General features: G+C 39.4%; 2 protein-coding genes across 3 annotated transcripts in view; one reads left to right on the plus strand and one right to left on the minus strand.

Annotated features, from left to right (window-relative positions):
* Positions 1-473: 473 nt before the first annotated feature.
* On the minus strand, positions 474-10,796 carry LOC138049029 (11-beta-hydroxysteroid dehydrogenase 1-like). Of its 2 annotated transcripts, none has more exons than XM_068895139.1 (2): positions 10,456-10,796; positions 474-1,702 (listed from the first exon to the last, which is right to left on the minus strand). In XM_068895139.1, the coding sequence occupies exons 1-2, from the start codon at positions 10,774-10,776 to the stop codon at positions 1,109-1,111; spliced, it is 915 nt and encodes a 304-aa protein (XP_068751240.1). In that variant the 5' UTR covers positions 10,777-10,796; the 3' UTR covers positions 474-1,108. The 2 variants fall into 2 exon arrangements, with proteins under 2 accessions (XP_068751240.1, XP_068751241.1); XM_068895140.1 differs by lacking the exon at positions 474-1,702 and adding an exon at positions 4,424-5,761.
* Positions 10,797-11,055: 259 nt separating this feature from the next.
* LOC138049031 (alpha-1,3-mannosyl-glycoprotein 2-beta-N-acetylglucosaminyltransferase-like) overlaps positions 11,056-15,343 on the plus strand; it is a 4,597-nt gene continuing 309 nt past the window's right edge. Inside the window, exons 1-2 of the mRNA XM_068895142.1 lie at positions 11,056-11,856; positions 14,848-15,343. The exon at positions 14,848-15,343 is cut by the window's right edge and continues 309 nt beyond it. Coding sequence (XP_068751243.1) covers positions 11,121-11,856; positions 14,848-15,343 — 1,232 coding nt within the window. The 5' untranslated portion in view covers positions 11,056-11,120. The remainder of the gene's footprint in view (positions 11,857-14,847) is intronic.

The raw sequence follows: 15,343 nt of genomic DNA on the forward strand, positions 1-15,343 counted from the left end.
CGAGGCGCGTAGTGCTGAGTTGGCTATAACCAGTCTTATATCCAACAAGCGCGAATGGAGTAAGTGTTTTATTAAATTCCTTAAACTCCAAAAATTTGGAAGTAAGAATGAGCAAAGGAAGGGAGAAAACCCGAGCAAAATCGAAAAACTTTATGAAGATGCAATTTTGTGTAATACCTTGTGGTCAGACAGACGTACAGTAGGTTCATCACAAAAACACTTCTTATTGACTTGCCTTTTCACGTACTTCTAAACATCGGAATTGATCCAAACTTTCCACACAGTAAATTTACCGGTATGTTTTGACACATTTACTAATCACTGGCAGAATAATGTTTGTGCAAAAACGTTGGGAAATTCTAAACATTGTAGGTTTATGGTAGAGTTAATTAGTGTAATTATGTCATTTTGGGAGGAGATGTAAATTATTTAAATTATTACTGAAATGCATAAAATTACCTTGTCAATGTACCTTTTGTCAATTAATATTAATTTTTATTTGTCCTGTAGAAAAAAGTTTTATGTAGTCATGCTCATTCTATACGATGTAGCAATATCCAACTCATCAATAATTAATTTTGTGAAAAATTAAAAGTAAAAGAACTGTCTTATTAACCAGTGGTTACGGTATAAATTACATCTGATACACAATTGATAGAAAATTCCATTAAAAAATTCGCTTTCATATATTATTACATTTGACTCTTGGGAGTGAGACCAATACGCCATTTTACATTTGTAGCTAAGTTACCTGGCCTAAGAATGGAAGTGAGGCTGCCAGTGACCCTGCTTTGATAGAAACCTTTGTGCTTTTCTAATGGTAATAATTATACTAATTAGAATTACAACAGCATAATTCACATGATAAAAGCAGTGAGGACTGTATCAAAACAAGGTCACCGGCAGCCTTGCAGCTATTCATAGGCTAAGTCACTAAACCAACAATTGTGAAATGGCCTATTAATTGATTTCACTATGTCTAATGCCAGATGATTTTACTTTTCAGCTGGAGGCATCCTAGGGTGCCTGGGGGCTGACTGGGCTAATCAGACAGCAAACCAAGATGATGCGCAAAAAGTGATTAATAATGAGTTCACGGAATAGAGGCTTACCATGCCCACAAGTTCGTTACAGGTTTTTCATTCATTAAGACTTGAATAACACTCTCAATAAAATTTGGGAACAAGAAATGCGCAATCTCAATTATCCTTAAAAACCAAGGGAAATAAATTTCCCTTTTGCGGAGTGCGGCACCCCTGATGATAGCAACAGCGCAATCATCAACGTTTTCAAACATTAGAGTTCCATTTTGGATTTTATGACCTTTGGCTCTTTCATGAGCATTTTTAGTACTAATGGCACCAAGAATGCATAGAGTCATTGATGCTCCTTTGTTTCCCTGTAGCACTAAGTCTTGCCTAAGAGCACCAAAAAATCCATGGAGAGCATGTTTACTTCCAGAGTAGACTGCAAATTTTGGAGGTGAAACCACTCCTGCAAATGAAGACATCACCACAATGCTGCCGTTAGTCTTCTGAAGACCAGGAAGCAGTAATGTAGCAATGTTTATGTAACTGATCGAGTTAACGGCAAAGTGAAAAGGCACTTTGTTTAGGTCAACGTCCTTGTTCCAGACTTCACGAGGGAACACAGCATGATTGAGAACCAGTACGTCTGTTGCATCAAATAACCTCTTAGTTTCCTAAACAAAAAAGGCATTTCAAGTGAGCTATGATCCTCGCAGTTGTGAATGCAATTTTAGCAGTTGTGAAGAGAAGCCTGAAAAATTCAGGACTTCAACGGGGTTTGAACCCGTAACCTTGTGATACCGGTGTAACATTCTAACCAACTGAGCTATGAATCAGCCACTGACGTTGGGAGCTCGTCATTATTTGTGGGTTCTAATGTTCCTGTGATGAATGAACCAACGAAATTCATTCATACATCATTTCGTTCATTAAAAGACATTTCATTGCAATAACACAAGTGAATATTCTGCAACGGGTTTTCTATTTACTTTTAGGGTAAATTCTCATGTCAACACTTACTGACCATTCTCAATCTCTAGTTACCTAAAGAATGTGACATATGATTATTATGTCCAGTAGTTTTTTTTTTCAGATTTATACTTTTAAGTATTAAAATTCCACAGTTATTTACTGTAGGTTTTCTTTTCCTTTCAGTTGTTTTGTCCCTGATGATAAGCTTCAAGGCCCTTTTGCAGGACCAGCTAATACTGATGTCATCATTTAAAATGAAATTAAGTTGTTGGTGTCCACAAATTTCAATAGACATTCAGATGAAATGAGATTATCTTTGCATTAAAGAAAAAACTTCCACACCGTAAGTATAGTACTCCAGCTGGTTTCATTTCTTTTCATTTTTTTTTTTTTTTCAAGATTTCTTCATGTTTGTTATATCATTAGCCTTGCGTTGTGTGATTTAGGTGACCAACGCAGTATTACGTGACTCCCTCCAAGCTTGTGACGCTAATTGTCTGAGCTGTTGTTCAGCTCCTTCAATCAATACCAGTACCCTTGTCCAATCAAGCAGATGCTCATTTCTTTCGAGAGGGCTGTTACTAAGGGCCCGAGGCTACCATGAGCATAACTCTAAGCTACTCACTAACCCCCCCCCCCCCCCCTTCCTTTCCCCCAACACACATACACAATCCCTTGCTGCTGGCTTCTTTACCACTTGGTTCACCTCTTGCAAATTATATTCACCCAGCAACTTGAAATCTTAGTAAATGCCTTGAACTTACAGCTGGTATCACTGGGGAGATTATAAGTGAGTTTGATCTTTACAGGCATTTATTTCTTGGACATGCCTTTTCCTATAAACCTGCTGCAGGGCACATATCCCTCATCTTGCGCTCTGCACTAGTCTTGTGTCGCACTTCACACTCGGCTAAATAAGCACCTGTTTTGCAGGCTTCTGTGTACCCCTCAGTGCATCTCAAACAAAATACATCGCCTTTCAAGAGGAACATGAAATTCAAATACTCATCACTGACATCATTAATTTAAATGACAGGGGATAGAAAACATTTTGTTTGTACATTCTAGCAGGCTGCCAACAATATTATAGTGGCATAGATAAACATTGATACCAGAAGACGAGTTTCTAAGATAAACTAGTAAGGTAGTGTCCTTCTTTTCATAATAACCTACAACTGTATGAAGGGAAATTACAATAATAACAATAATAATAATAATAATAATAATAATAAGATTCTTTCCCTGTTTCTCCTAAGTTAATTTTAACATGAAAATTTATAAATTCTTTTTCCTTATTTTTTTTTTTCACTGCAATAATTATCAAACACACTAAAAATACAACCAGATATGTAAATACGTAGTTTAATGCATAATCAACAGGACAAAGGTCCCATGAAAAAACTAACAAACTATAAAATACTTTGAGTACACAAATAAATAGCAAAAAGGGAAAATGATGAAAGCTACATCCATTTCAATTTACATTTGGGACAACACATGAAACATTCAAGCTAATTCTTGGCATTTGTATGACTTAAATTGAACAAACAATTGGGATTCCAGCCCTTTTCCTAGGCAATATTTTCTTTTCTTTCCATGTAAAACATGGCTAATGTTCATGTGGGTAAAAGCCAGTGATTAAAATTTTAATCGCTGCTTTCCCCCTTAACCCATTGACTCCTGGGGGTTCCCCATTGACCAGTAAAATTGTCTGGCGTTAGACAGAGTAAAATACTAAGTATGGCCGGTTTAGGCCGGTTTTAAAGGGGTGAATGGGTTAAGTTTCAGTCAGTACCACATCTGTTTCCTCTGCCAACATACGAACACTTTTAGAAGTCCTGCCATCTACATCATGAAATAAACCCAAATCACCCAGAACAGGTCTATAAGACGTTATTTTGGGTTATTGGGGTGCTGTGACATTGGCATTTTGTGAATAAGTAGAACTGACTTAAAGTAAAAGAAGAGTTGAAATGGTTTGGAATGTCTTCTGTGGGGCACCTTGCACTGTCTGCTCTGGGCAACAACAACAACAACAACAATAATAATAATAATAATAATAATTATTATTATTATTATTATTATTATTATTATTATATGGCTTGTGTTTGTAGCCGATATAACGCGTGCTCTGATTGGCTAATTGTGACTGAATTGTAGGGCATTATTCTCCCATAATGCCCACGGGCCGATTACGGGCTCGAAAAAACAAAGCAAAAGGTAATTAAAAAGCCATATAATAAACTACTTACTAACCGAGCTAGCTCGAGCCGTACTGGGGAATATTGCCCCTTGGTCGTTTTGTATGGACCTCGCTGCGCTCGGTCCGTACAGCCACGACCTCGGGCCAATATTCCCCAGTACGGCCCTTGCGCTCGGTTAGTAAGAAGTTATTATTATTATTATTTGATTTTCTCCAGTTGTTGGGTGTTCTACTAGGTAATGTTTATTGTGTCTTAGCAACTCCCTTTAGCTAGACACTTATACACACAACACTTTCCGCAACAGGTGAGCAGTTCCAAGAATGGCCGATAATTGTACACTTCCAAGGAAGTCAGGTTAGTCATTATTAACACTTTTCAAAAATATGTACTACATAAAAGTTAGTGAAGTGTAAACTTATGTCTGGAAGGTGTAAAGTGCAGGTTCCAGGTCATTGTTTTACCATAACTGAAACATCCAAAATCTTTACAAAAATGCTAACCTTAGGCTTACATTATCTGAAGCATAGTGTTTAGGCCTAACGCTAGGTGTTTCAGTTGTTTCAGCTATGGTGAAACAATGACCTCCACTTAATTTCAAACAATTTCAATGGTTGACTTTATCAACCAAGCAGTGTTTTGACTCGTTAAAAACATTAATTTTTGTCCCTAGCAGCCTTGAACAAAGCAGATAGACAGCACAAATAAGCCAACTAATACTAATTTTCTTACAAGCAGGGCTGCCAAAGAATTATGGAAACTATAGTCTTGCACCTTTTACAGGAAACAGTTTCCTAGACAATTAAGCGAAAGACCTGAGTTCATTACAGTTTACTTTGTTCCACCTAACATCATTTTGAGAACGGCCCTGTTTAAGTGCAGAAGATGAGTGTTTTGCAATTGAAAATAATTTACTGCAGTTTTACTTTTTATAAAGTACGTATTATTTTGATGGGTTAAATTGAAATTCTACCAGTCCCACAAATCCTTCATTGGTTTCTCATTACTTGCCACTTGAATCATGCTCTCTACAAAGTCTGGGAAAAAGAAATGGACTGTCTCAACAAAACTAAGCATCCGAGGAAAGTAAATTTGCTGCTTCTTGAGATCTATTCCCTTGATCATTGAGATGGCACATTCATCAACAGGTGAGGGTTCAATGCCTTTCCCAGCTGGATAACCTGATAACATTTTGCGAGCATTCTTTGTGGATATGGCCCCCAAGACACAAATTGTTATAGAAATTTCTTTATGACCTTGAAGAACCAAATCCTGCTTCAGACTTTTGAAAAATCCATGAAGAGCATGTTTGTTGCCACAGTAAGGTGCAGCTCTTGGGACTGGAACAACCCCAGCCATGGAAGACACCACTGCAATTGTACCATTAGCTTTCTTGAGTGATGGAAGTAGCAGAGTTGCAATACTTATGTAGCTGATGGTGTTGACTGCAAAGTACTGAGGCAGTTTGCTCAGGTCGCTGTTTTCATTCCAAAATCCATAATGAGGCATGACATGATTAAGTATCAGCACATCCAGTCCATCAAATAATCTGTTTGTTTCCTAGCAAAAATATTAATTTTAATTTCTTTATTAAGCATTATCAATAGGCCACTTTCAAAAATACCATTATAATACTCTTTGTTTGTTCCCACAAATTTTGTATGAGCATTGTTTTTGTTTTCTCTTAGGATCATTGTAAGTCCCATGAGAAACTGGAAACAATGCTTATCCAAAATTTGGAGGGACAAACAAGGGGTATTATAGTCTTTTCAAAAATGGCCTTTAGACCTTAAATTGAAAAAAAATAAGGCTGTCATTTTTTTTTTTATCAAATAGGCCTTTTATTGTTGCCTTTTTTGAGATAAACTAATCACCCACACCAGAAACCCATAACGCGCGTTCACAGCTTCCGAATATTCAGTGCGAACTGATTGGTTGAATGTTTGAGTGCTAAGTACCATATTTGGAAACCCCTCTCTCTCGTTGTTCCAAATATGGAACTTAGCAAATCGAATATTCAGAAGCTTGTTTCCCAGCACACAAGGGGCCGTTACACGTTTCAACCCTTATGGGTTTCTGCCCACACTCAATCCAAGACAAGCTGAGAATTTGCTGGGTATTGCTGCAGAGATAAAGGGAACTCGTTCTTGTTATGAAAATTCCAAATATTACAATTTAAGCTATTTTGAATAACCTCTAATTTCACTGGATCAGTATGGGACACAAGCCTACAGTGTGTAGGATCATTGGTTTCGTTGTTAACTTTCTTAGCATGAATTTGTTGTTTTCTGTATTTTTTTCTTTCAATATATAAGAGCTTGGACAATGGCAGGATTATCCCTTTGTGAAGAGCTTATTACCTCCTGGGAGGTTATTTAATCATTCCATGACAGCTATGCATGAATTCATCCCTAGAATGACAATACCACGCAAAAGGAAGTTGCCAGTTGTCTTGTGCTTCCTGTACTACACGAGACTTAAATGAAGTGGACATTTTTGGAATAAATAAAGGATGACTGTGCTTTGCAAAATCAATAAAAGTAACCCATTCACCCCTTAACCGGCCATACTTAGTATTTTACTCATCAATAGGGAACCCCCAGGAGTCAATCAACGGGATAAACCTACAGATTAACCACTGCAGATGCACGATATATTTTGTTCAAATGCTTTTGATTTGTTCATTCATTTATGTAGTTGTGTGCGTAACTTTCAAAGAAAATTCTGTACTTTTAACATGTATACATACATCAACAATCAAATTTCTTTTAAAGTTTGTCTAAATAAGTCACTTTCAGTGAAGACTAGTAACTTTACATTTGGGCCTATAAAAATCAACAAGATGGAAGGCAAATTTACTCTACATTTAGCCTAAAAATGCATTAAAATGAAATCAAAGATGCCTCCCCCTAACCACTAAGCAGGGGGGCTCAAGTCACCTTCATTACATTAATTTTTCTCTCACACACCTGTCTTTCTATATTACCCTCTTAAGATAAATTTTTATTGGAAACCCTGCTGAACCAATCCAATAGCTGCTTTCTGATCCCCAAATCTTGTGCAGGGGTTTTAAAAAAGTTGATGTTAGCAGCTCATCAACCTCATTCTGGGTCTGGGTGGGGAAATGAAAGACCCTGGAAAAAAGGTTGGCAGCTGAAGTGCTTTCCTTTTGAATGGAAAAACCAGTCGTTCCAGTGGGATGACAAATGGAACAGTTCTTCCCACTGGAATTTTTCCAGAAAAAAAGGAATAACTTCACACATACTCCTCTTTTCCCACTTTCACCCAATTGATCAGTTTATTGCTTAACCATTTGCTTCATGATCAAACTGAGATCCGTGCTCTGTCTCTGTGCAGTACCGAACCACTGAGCAAAAGCTTTACCAATTTTTCTGACCAATGGTAGGTTGCCTTTTAATTATTGTGGAAATTTCTATTTGGCAGAAATTCCCACTAGTTTAGTTAACTTTCAAATGGGAAGCGCTCCTGGTTTGAGCAAAGTATTAAACCATTGTATCAACAAGGGGCATAACAGCCCCTTTATCTATAGGGGTATCCGGGGGAATGCCCTTTTTAAAACAGAACACTCCCAATTCACCATATTCGTATTCTCAGTATTGGACTGGAACTAGCTACAATGGAGGCTAATGCGGGGGATTCTTTTCAAATCCAAATGTTTTTTAATATATTTCCCCGCATAAGCCTCCATTGCACGCTAGTTCCAGTCCAATACTAAGAGTATGAATATGGTCCATGCCACATTTCAAAAGCAAAATTGATGGTCATGTTTTCAAGCTTCTTTCCAGGTATTTGCAAAAATTGCATTCACAACTGCGAGGATCATAGCTTCACTTGATTTCATATCTGCAGTTCATATAATAATTATGATCCATTTCATATAATTATCATTTCATCGTTGATTCATTCCTCACAGGAACATTAGAACCCACAAATGACCAGCTCCCAATGCCCTCATTGTCAAAGTTTGTTTTAACCTCGGGACTTTAATTTTTTCATTTTAGGGAAAAAAGCAGCTGCTTTCTCTGAGTCAAGTAGCCAACATTTTTCACTGGCTGTCTGTACTTTTTGAACCACTGCTTGTGCCTTAGGTCTTTGGAGGCTAAACCAATAATGTCTTCTCATGAAGTCTCAGTGTTGTTTCTGTTTTTCCTAAAAAACTAACTTACCTTACTAACAACCTCCAGTGAACTGCTGCCAACCTCTACCTGCACCTCACAAACCACTGCTTGAAAACCCCAACAGAATAGCCAAACTGACAAATTGCAGCACAAAAAAACACCGACCCAGCCTTTACTCACAAGAAAGATTAAAACAAAGTCTCCAATCCCCATCCATATTCTTTGTAGTAGCCTATGTCATCATGGCTAGCCTATCACATCACTTTCTACCAACCTTTCAGCCCACAGACCAGAGTATGATTGATGAAAGGTGAGTCACAGACAAAATTGTTCCATTTACTTCAATTTTCAGACTACACAATCCAGATACTGGTAATGCATACTTTTGTGACCAGGAGAACTAGTAACTTTACTGTTAATAAATTTGTCAAGTACACTGAATTACAAATCAGTTCCGCTTGCAAATAGCGAAGGTAGTCAAGGCGGGCGGACGATAGTTTATTGCAGGATTATTTAAACATGCGTATAAAGAGCGACTACCTTCAAAGCGGCAAACTACTTGAGGCCAAACCAACGGTTCTTCGCTTCAAAGCCAGGCACTCTCATTCACTCGCATGTGTTTAACAAGGCTTGAAAGGGTTTTCAGCTGAGCATGCGAGCTTAAGCCACACATGCAATAGCCCATTTTCTAGTTCATGTCTGCCTCCTCATCAAAGCGAGTCTAAGTGCAATGTTTTTCTTATGAAAATTAGTTTTCATTCATATATGTAAAGTAGAACTAATGACGATCACAAAGACTTCGCACTTAGACTTGCTTTGATGAGGAGGCTGACATGAACTCAGAAATGGCCTACTGGTATTCTAAAGCTGCTTGCGACAGCTCACCATTCAAAGTGGTTCACCAAAAACAAACAAATCCTGCTGACTTTGTTCACCTTTCTTCCAATTCTTATATAGATGGAATATAAACATACATCTCCTATCCTATTGCACAAACAATTTCATGGTCACTTAAATCTGTTTGTGTTGGTCTGTAGCTCCACTCGTGCATGGACTCGAATGAGTGGGTGTCATGTGTAAATGCTTATCTTGTAACCTCCTCATTTTTCCTGATTTTGTAAGGGATGATGTTAACCCTTACGTGTGTGTACCAGTTATCAACTAGTTGAGTAGAAGAGACACACGCACAAGTCCTTTTGTGGACATGGCCCTTATTCCTTATGTTTAAATTGAATTCCTTCTGCTTGAGTTATTGTCTCCCTTGAGACAAAAACTCAAAAAAAAAAAAAAAAACTATACAGTACCTGTCATAGATTTCCGGCATGACTATTCCGGGGGTAGTGGGTGGGGGTTGAGGTGAAGGGAGCCATAGCTGAAACAAGTCTAAAACTCTACAAAAATGCCAACCTTAGGCCCAAACAATATTAAGCATTGTGTCTAGGCCTAAGATTCAAGTTACATAAGGGCATAACTATGTAATAAATGTGTAACTGACTATATGATAATGTCAGGGGTACTTAATTACCCGGGTTGTCCTAAAAGCCGCAATCCGGAATCCAGAATCAGAGGTCATTGTTTTACCAATACAGAGAGTAAAAACTATAAAACATTCATAAGAGCTAACCTTAGGCCTAATTAGGCCCAAACAAACGTTTTTAGGCCTAAGGTTAGCTTTTATGAATGTTTTATAGTTTTTACTCTCTGTATTGGTAAAACAATGACCTGTGATTCCGGATTCCGCATTCCGGCTTTTAGGACAACCCTAATTACCCTAGCCTGCAAAACATGCGTGATTTTTGTCGTAAACAGAGGCGAAAGCGAGGCGAACGCGAGGCGAGCGCGAGGCGCGCGCGAAGCGCGAGTGGCGCGCGAGGGGAGGAGCGCTAAAAAATCCCTAATTACCCTGGCTAAATTTCGTCTTGACATGATTACCCTACCTATATCTAAGGGACAGATTTTGTTTCTTAGTGTGAAAAAAGGACAAAGTATTTCGAGCCTCCTTAATTAATCCCGCGATTAAATATCACGCCTGCTACAAATGCAGGCTACAGGATGGGATGGGATCCATATAGATATCATCCCAGAACATTGAAATGAAAATGAATTTGTGCTTACTGCAGCTAAATGTCTTGCTCCCTCCAGAGAGGACAAATCAGCTACGATGTAGTTCGCCGATTCAGCTCCAAGTTTTCCACACTTTGAAACAACCTTCTGAAGTTCCTCTTCACGTCTCGCAACAAGCAAAACTTGAGCTCCAAGTTTGGCGTACTGGTAAGCAAGTTCCTCGCCAATCCCGGTAGATGCGCCACAAATTACCACCTTTTTGCCTCGCAGCGATTCAGGGTCGAATGTTTCCCTTGTGTACCAAGCGATCAAAGCAGCTATAAAAGCTGTGAACGCTGCAAAGAGGACGATCTTCCACATTACACCCGACATGTTGAATCAAACATTGCTTTGGGAAGTGGGCACGAGCACCATAAGGGTGGGGTAGGGGAAATTATGTTTCAATGTCGAAAATTCGGGTTCAATTCTTTTATTTTGAATGGAGAAAAGAAACAAAAATGTGCTATTAAACCGCTTAAACATTTTCCTTTTCTCTTCTCGAGGCCTCGACTGTACTGTACGGTTTAGAAAGAAAAAAAATCGACCTTTTCCGAGTGTTTCCGATTAGTCCCTGCGCAAGACGAACATATATTGATTTACGAACGAGGAATTGTTGTTGTTGTTACGTGTGAAGTCCCCATGTGCTTTATATAGCTTAGTAATTTTTAAGAATTTTTATGAAACTTTCGAAGATGAAAGTTGTCTTTATAACCAAGCGGGGATGGTTGATTCTTTTAGGCATGTCCTTGTTTGTTCTTGGGAACATTGTTCTTCTTTATCGTTTTGTCAGCAAACATTCCGCTTCGTTGGCTCTCGATCCAAGACTGACTCAACTCTCCGACAAATATTTAGAGAGTATGGCTGACGGAAAGTTAAAGGACATTGGCAATGTAGTTAAAACACTTCGAGAGAAGCCTTCAAAATCTGCGTCAACAATTTTGGAGGAATCAGTGGAAAAACCAGAAGAGGAAGGGAAAACCTCAAAAAAACCGAAAACGGTTTTAGTTCGGGTGGCCCGTCCAATTGTAATTTACCGTAAAAAACGGCCTCTAGTACCAGCTAACCCTAAAATTGTCACCACTGCTGTTCTTGTTGTAGCCTGCAACAGGCCCGAAGCTCTGATACGTTGCTTGGATCTGTTGTTGAGGTATCGTCCTTCAGCTGCTCAGTTCCCCATTGTGGTCAGTCAAGATTGTGGACATAAAGAAACTGCAGAGGTCATTGCAGCATACGGGTCTCAAGTTAAACATATTCGACAACCAGACCTGTCAGATGTTGAAGGTGTCCCTAGCAACATGAACTCCATGATGGGTTACTACAAGATCAGTCGGCACTATAAGTGGGCTTTTGGGCAGATGTTTGACGTCATGGGGTTTGACACTGTGACTGTCGTTGAAGATGACTTGGACATTGGTAAGACTTTAAAATCTTAATATAGTTAATTAACAATTAGACCCGTAGCCCGGAAGGGCTACGCGTCAATACCCCATGAGGTGAAGCCGAGTGGGCTATTGACCCGTGGCCCTTGAGGGCGAAGGGTCTAATTGTTTTAGTATCACCCAACTAGTCGGACAGAAAAGGCAAATGCAAGTTAAAGAAATAATTATTTGGGAATAAAACGAAAGAAAGCGAAACGCTTTTCGCTACCCGAGGACTATTAATAATAGTCCTCTAGTAGCATGGCCAATCCAAATGCAGGATTTCCATTAGTCCACTGGTTGGGTGATACTAATAAGAATTATTCTTGACTCTCTGTGAACAGAACAACCAGCAAGGAGATGGTATTCAAAGTCTGCAGGCATTATTACACTACTTAGCCTTGGCCTTGACCTGGGGCTTACAGACTTGACATGTTCCGAAGGATAAGGGTGGACCCAATAACTGCAGAGGCCTGCATTCCTCCCAACACATGTGGAAAAAAAAAACCTCCAATGAACCAAACACCACACCCAAACAACCTGAGCCACCAACGGCACAATCTTTATTGACACCTGATGCATCTTCCTGATTTCCTTTGCCAGAGGAGAGTGGTTGGTGATTTTCTCATCCTCTTTAGTCACCTGCACATTCCTATCCTAAGGCACTAAGAAATCTGCAAACATCCACTCTTGAGCCCCTGGGTCCACCACAGTAATGTCTGAACGATTATGTTTCACCTTCTGTGCCGTCTCGATGCTCCTATTCCACCAGATCTCCACATTCCTATTCCACATTCCCATTCCTTAAACCTTCACCTCATATGGAACCTCGTTATATCACACATCAGCACACTTCACACCATACTTCTGAAAAAGCTTCCAGTACACCCTCAAACCCATCGATCATATGTCCTCCAATACTCCCTCTGCGCCAAATGAGTACAGCCACATGCCTCCAACTGACTCCACCACCTTGCCACACACTCTACATTTTAGATGGACATCCTCCTTCTCAATTGTGACCTGAACAAAACCTTTCTCCTGAGCAGCAAAAAACATACCTACATGTACTCGTCCATGCCCTTCCCCAGACCCCTACTGCAACAACCTCTCATCACCCACTTCACTGACATCCCTCATAAACTTTCCATGCAACATCTTCTCCTGAAACATCTCCTTCCTTGCTTTCTCCACCTGCTTCTTGTACTTGCTCTTCATTTATCCCTTCTGCAACGTCTCTCCAACAACCTTCAATATCCTCTCGTCACCCTCCTTAACATATGCAAACAGACCAAGTTCCACTTCCTTCACACAATCATACACACTGATCAATCCCCTCTGAACATCCCTCCTCTTCATTTACAACCTCACTCTACTTCCCTTCTTGAGGAATGCCCTGGGCAGAGATCTTCATCCTCTTCCTAGTCTTCACATCCGTCACCCTCAGTTTCCAACCACTCCAATCCAAAGTCCCTGCACTGTACCTCACGATACCTAAAACCTGTTGCATTTATCGCCAAAATCAAATTCTCACCATATGACTTTGACCTCACCACCAGTTTCACCCTCCTCTGCTTCAACACCAATGCAGAACACTTGTCCAGCCTAAACCCCATCCCTATGTTTCAATCAACCACCAATCCTTCCCATGCGTGTACCCAATGTTCTCCAATGTTCTCCTTTTTCAACAACATGGTGACAGCAATCATCGTGAGAACAAACAACAGTGGAGACGAGAAGTCCCCCTGGAATATTCCACGTTTGATCCCCACTTCACCCAACACTTCCCCATTTAACGTCAACACAGTTTTCCTATCACTCACTTTACCACACACTTTACCACACAACACACCCCTCACATTGTCAGCCACCTTCACCATTTTCAACAATCCGCAAACGCGGCACCATATCATAGGCCTCCTGATACTCTATCCACCCTATTGCCAAACACCTTTTCTTCACCTGAGCTTGAACTTTATGATATTGCACTGTTGGGAAAAGACCCCATAATAGGGAACTTTCATGGTATCTGTTTTAATACAAACATTTCTTTTGTTATTTAAATGTGCCAACCACAGGAACAAAAGACCCTTTGTTTCGACAGCCAATGAGGTTCTGGTTGGCACATTAATGACGATAGGTGACGTCAATGATATCTTTCCTATTTTAATTTATAACAATATTGATCTAAAAATCAGGCAAGTGAAAAAACTGCATAATTTGCCAAACTGAGTTGTATATCACCATTCACACAATCCACCAGTCCCTTTACTAGCAGATTTTTTAACATTTTACTTGATAAGATTCACGTAACGCAAAACATGATTTCTGCCGTGCGTGTCAAGTGAGGATGGTATAAAACTTACATTGTACGTTTGAGCAGTATTTAAGGTATCATCACCTTAGAATCCTTTACAAAGAAAACTCAAGGGGACATTTAAGAACCCACTCACTGTTCATGTTTTCAAAGACCAAGTAATTCAGATATTTATCTTCCCAATAAAGAGGTAGAAGAGGAAAGAAAGACTGAAAAACTAGGAACTTTTAAGGAACCTAACAGGGTGGGTGTTGCAGTTGGGTGAAGTTATGGGAAAAATATTACATGTTTACATATATTACTTCACCACTCGCCTGTAGGGGCTTTCAGGGCCAATGAAACAAACAGAACAACAACAACAACAAATTATGTTAAGAAATTATCAGAACTGGCCAGAGGCAAACCAGTTGGCTATTTGCAAGTGAAGCGAAGAAGTTGAACCAAAGACTTAGTAACCAGGATCAAATTCAAGTAGTATGTCTTGAATGTGGGATATCTGGATCTCAAGGCAACCACACTATTAAAACACTGAGCCACACTGCCTCTGATGTCAGGTTATTACATGTGCATGTAAATTCACCGCCTAAATTTCAACAGTGTAGACATAGAATCAATACGACATCAATGATCGACTTTAATAATTATTCTTTTTTCTTTTGTTTGTGGTAGCCCCAGATTTCTATGAATACTTCACAGCAACAAAGTCTGTGCTAGAAAAGGATCCATCGTTGTGGTGCATTTCCGCTTGGAATGACAATGGCAAGGAAGGAATGGTTCAGAGAAATGATGTCCTTTATAGAACAGATTTCTTCCCTGGTCTCGGATGGATGTTAAGAAAAGATATTTGGAATGAACTCAAACCCAAGTGGCCTCTGGGTTTCTGGGACGATTGGATGAGAGAAGGAGCTCAAAGAAAAAATAGGGCTTGTATACGCCCAGAAATTCCCCGCACAAAAACGTTTGGTCGCGTTGGAGTTAGCCGTGGCCAATTTTATGATCAACACTTGCGATTTATTAAACTGAACGAAAAGTTTCACCCTTTCACAAAGACAGACCTTTCTTACTTATTGAAAGACAACTACGACAGGAATTTTGTTGCTCGTGTCCATACATTACCCCTTGTTACTGTTGACCAGTTGGTTTCAAAGAATGTCTTTGCTGAGGA

The sequence above is a fragment of the Montipora capricornis genome, chromosome 5 (assembly GCF_036669925.1).
Source record: "Montipora capricornis isolate CH-2021 chromosome 5, ASM3666992v2, whole genome shotgun sequence".
Lineage (NCBI taxonomy): Eukaryota > Metazoa > Cnidaria > Anthozoa > Scleractinia > Acroporidae > Montipora > Montipora capricornis.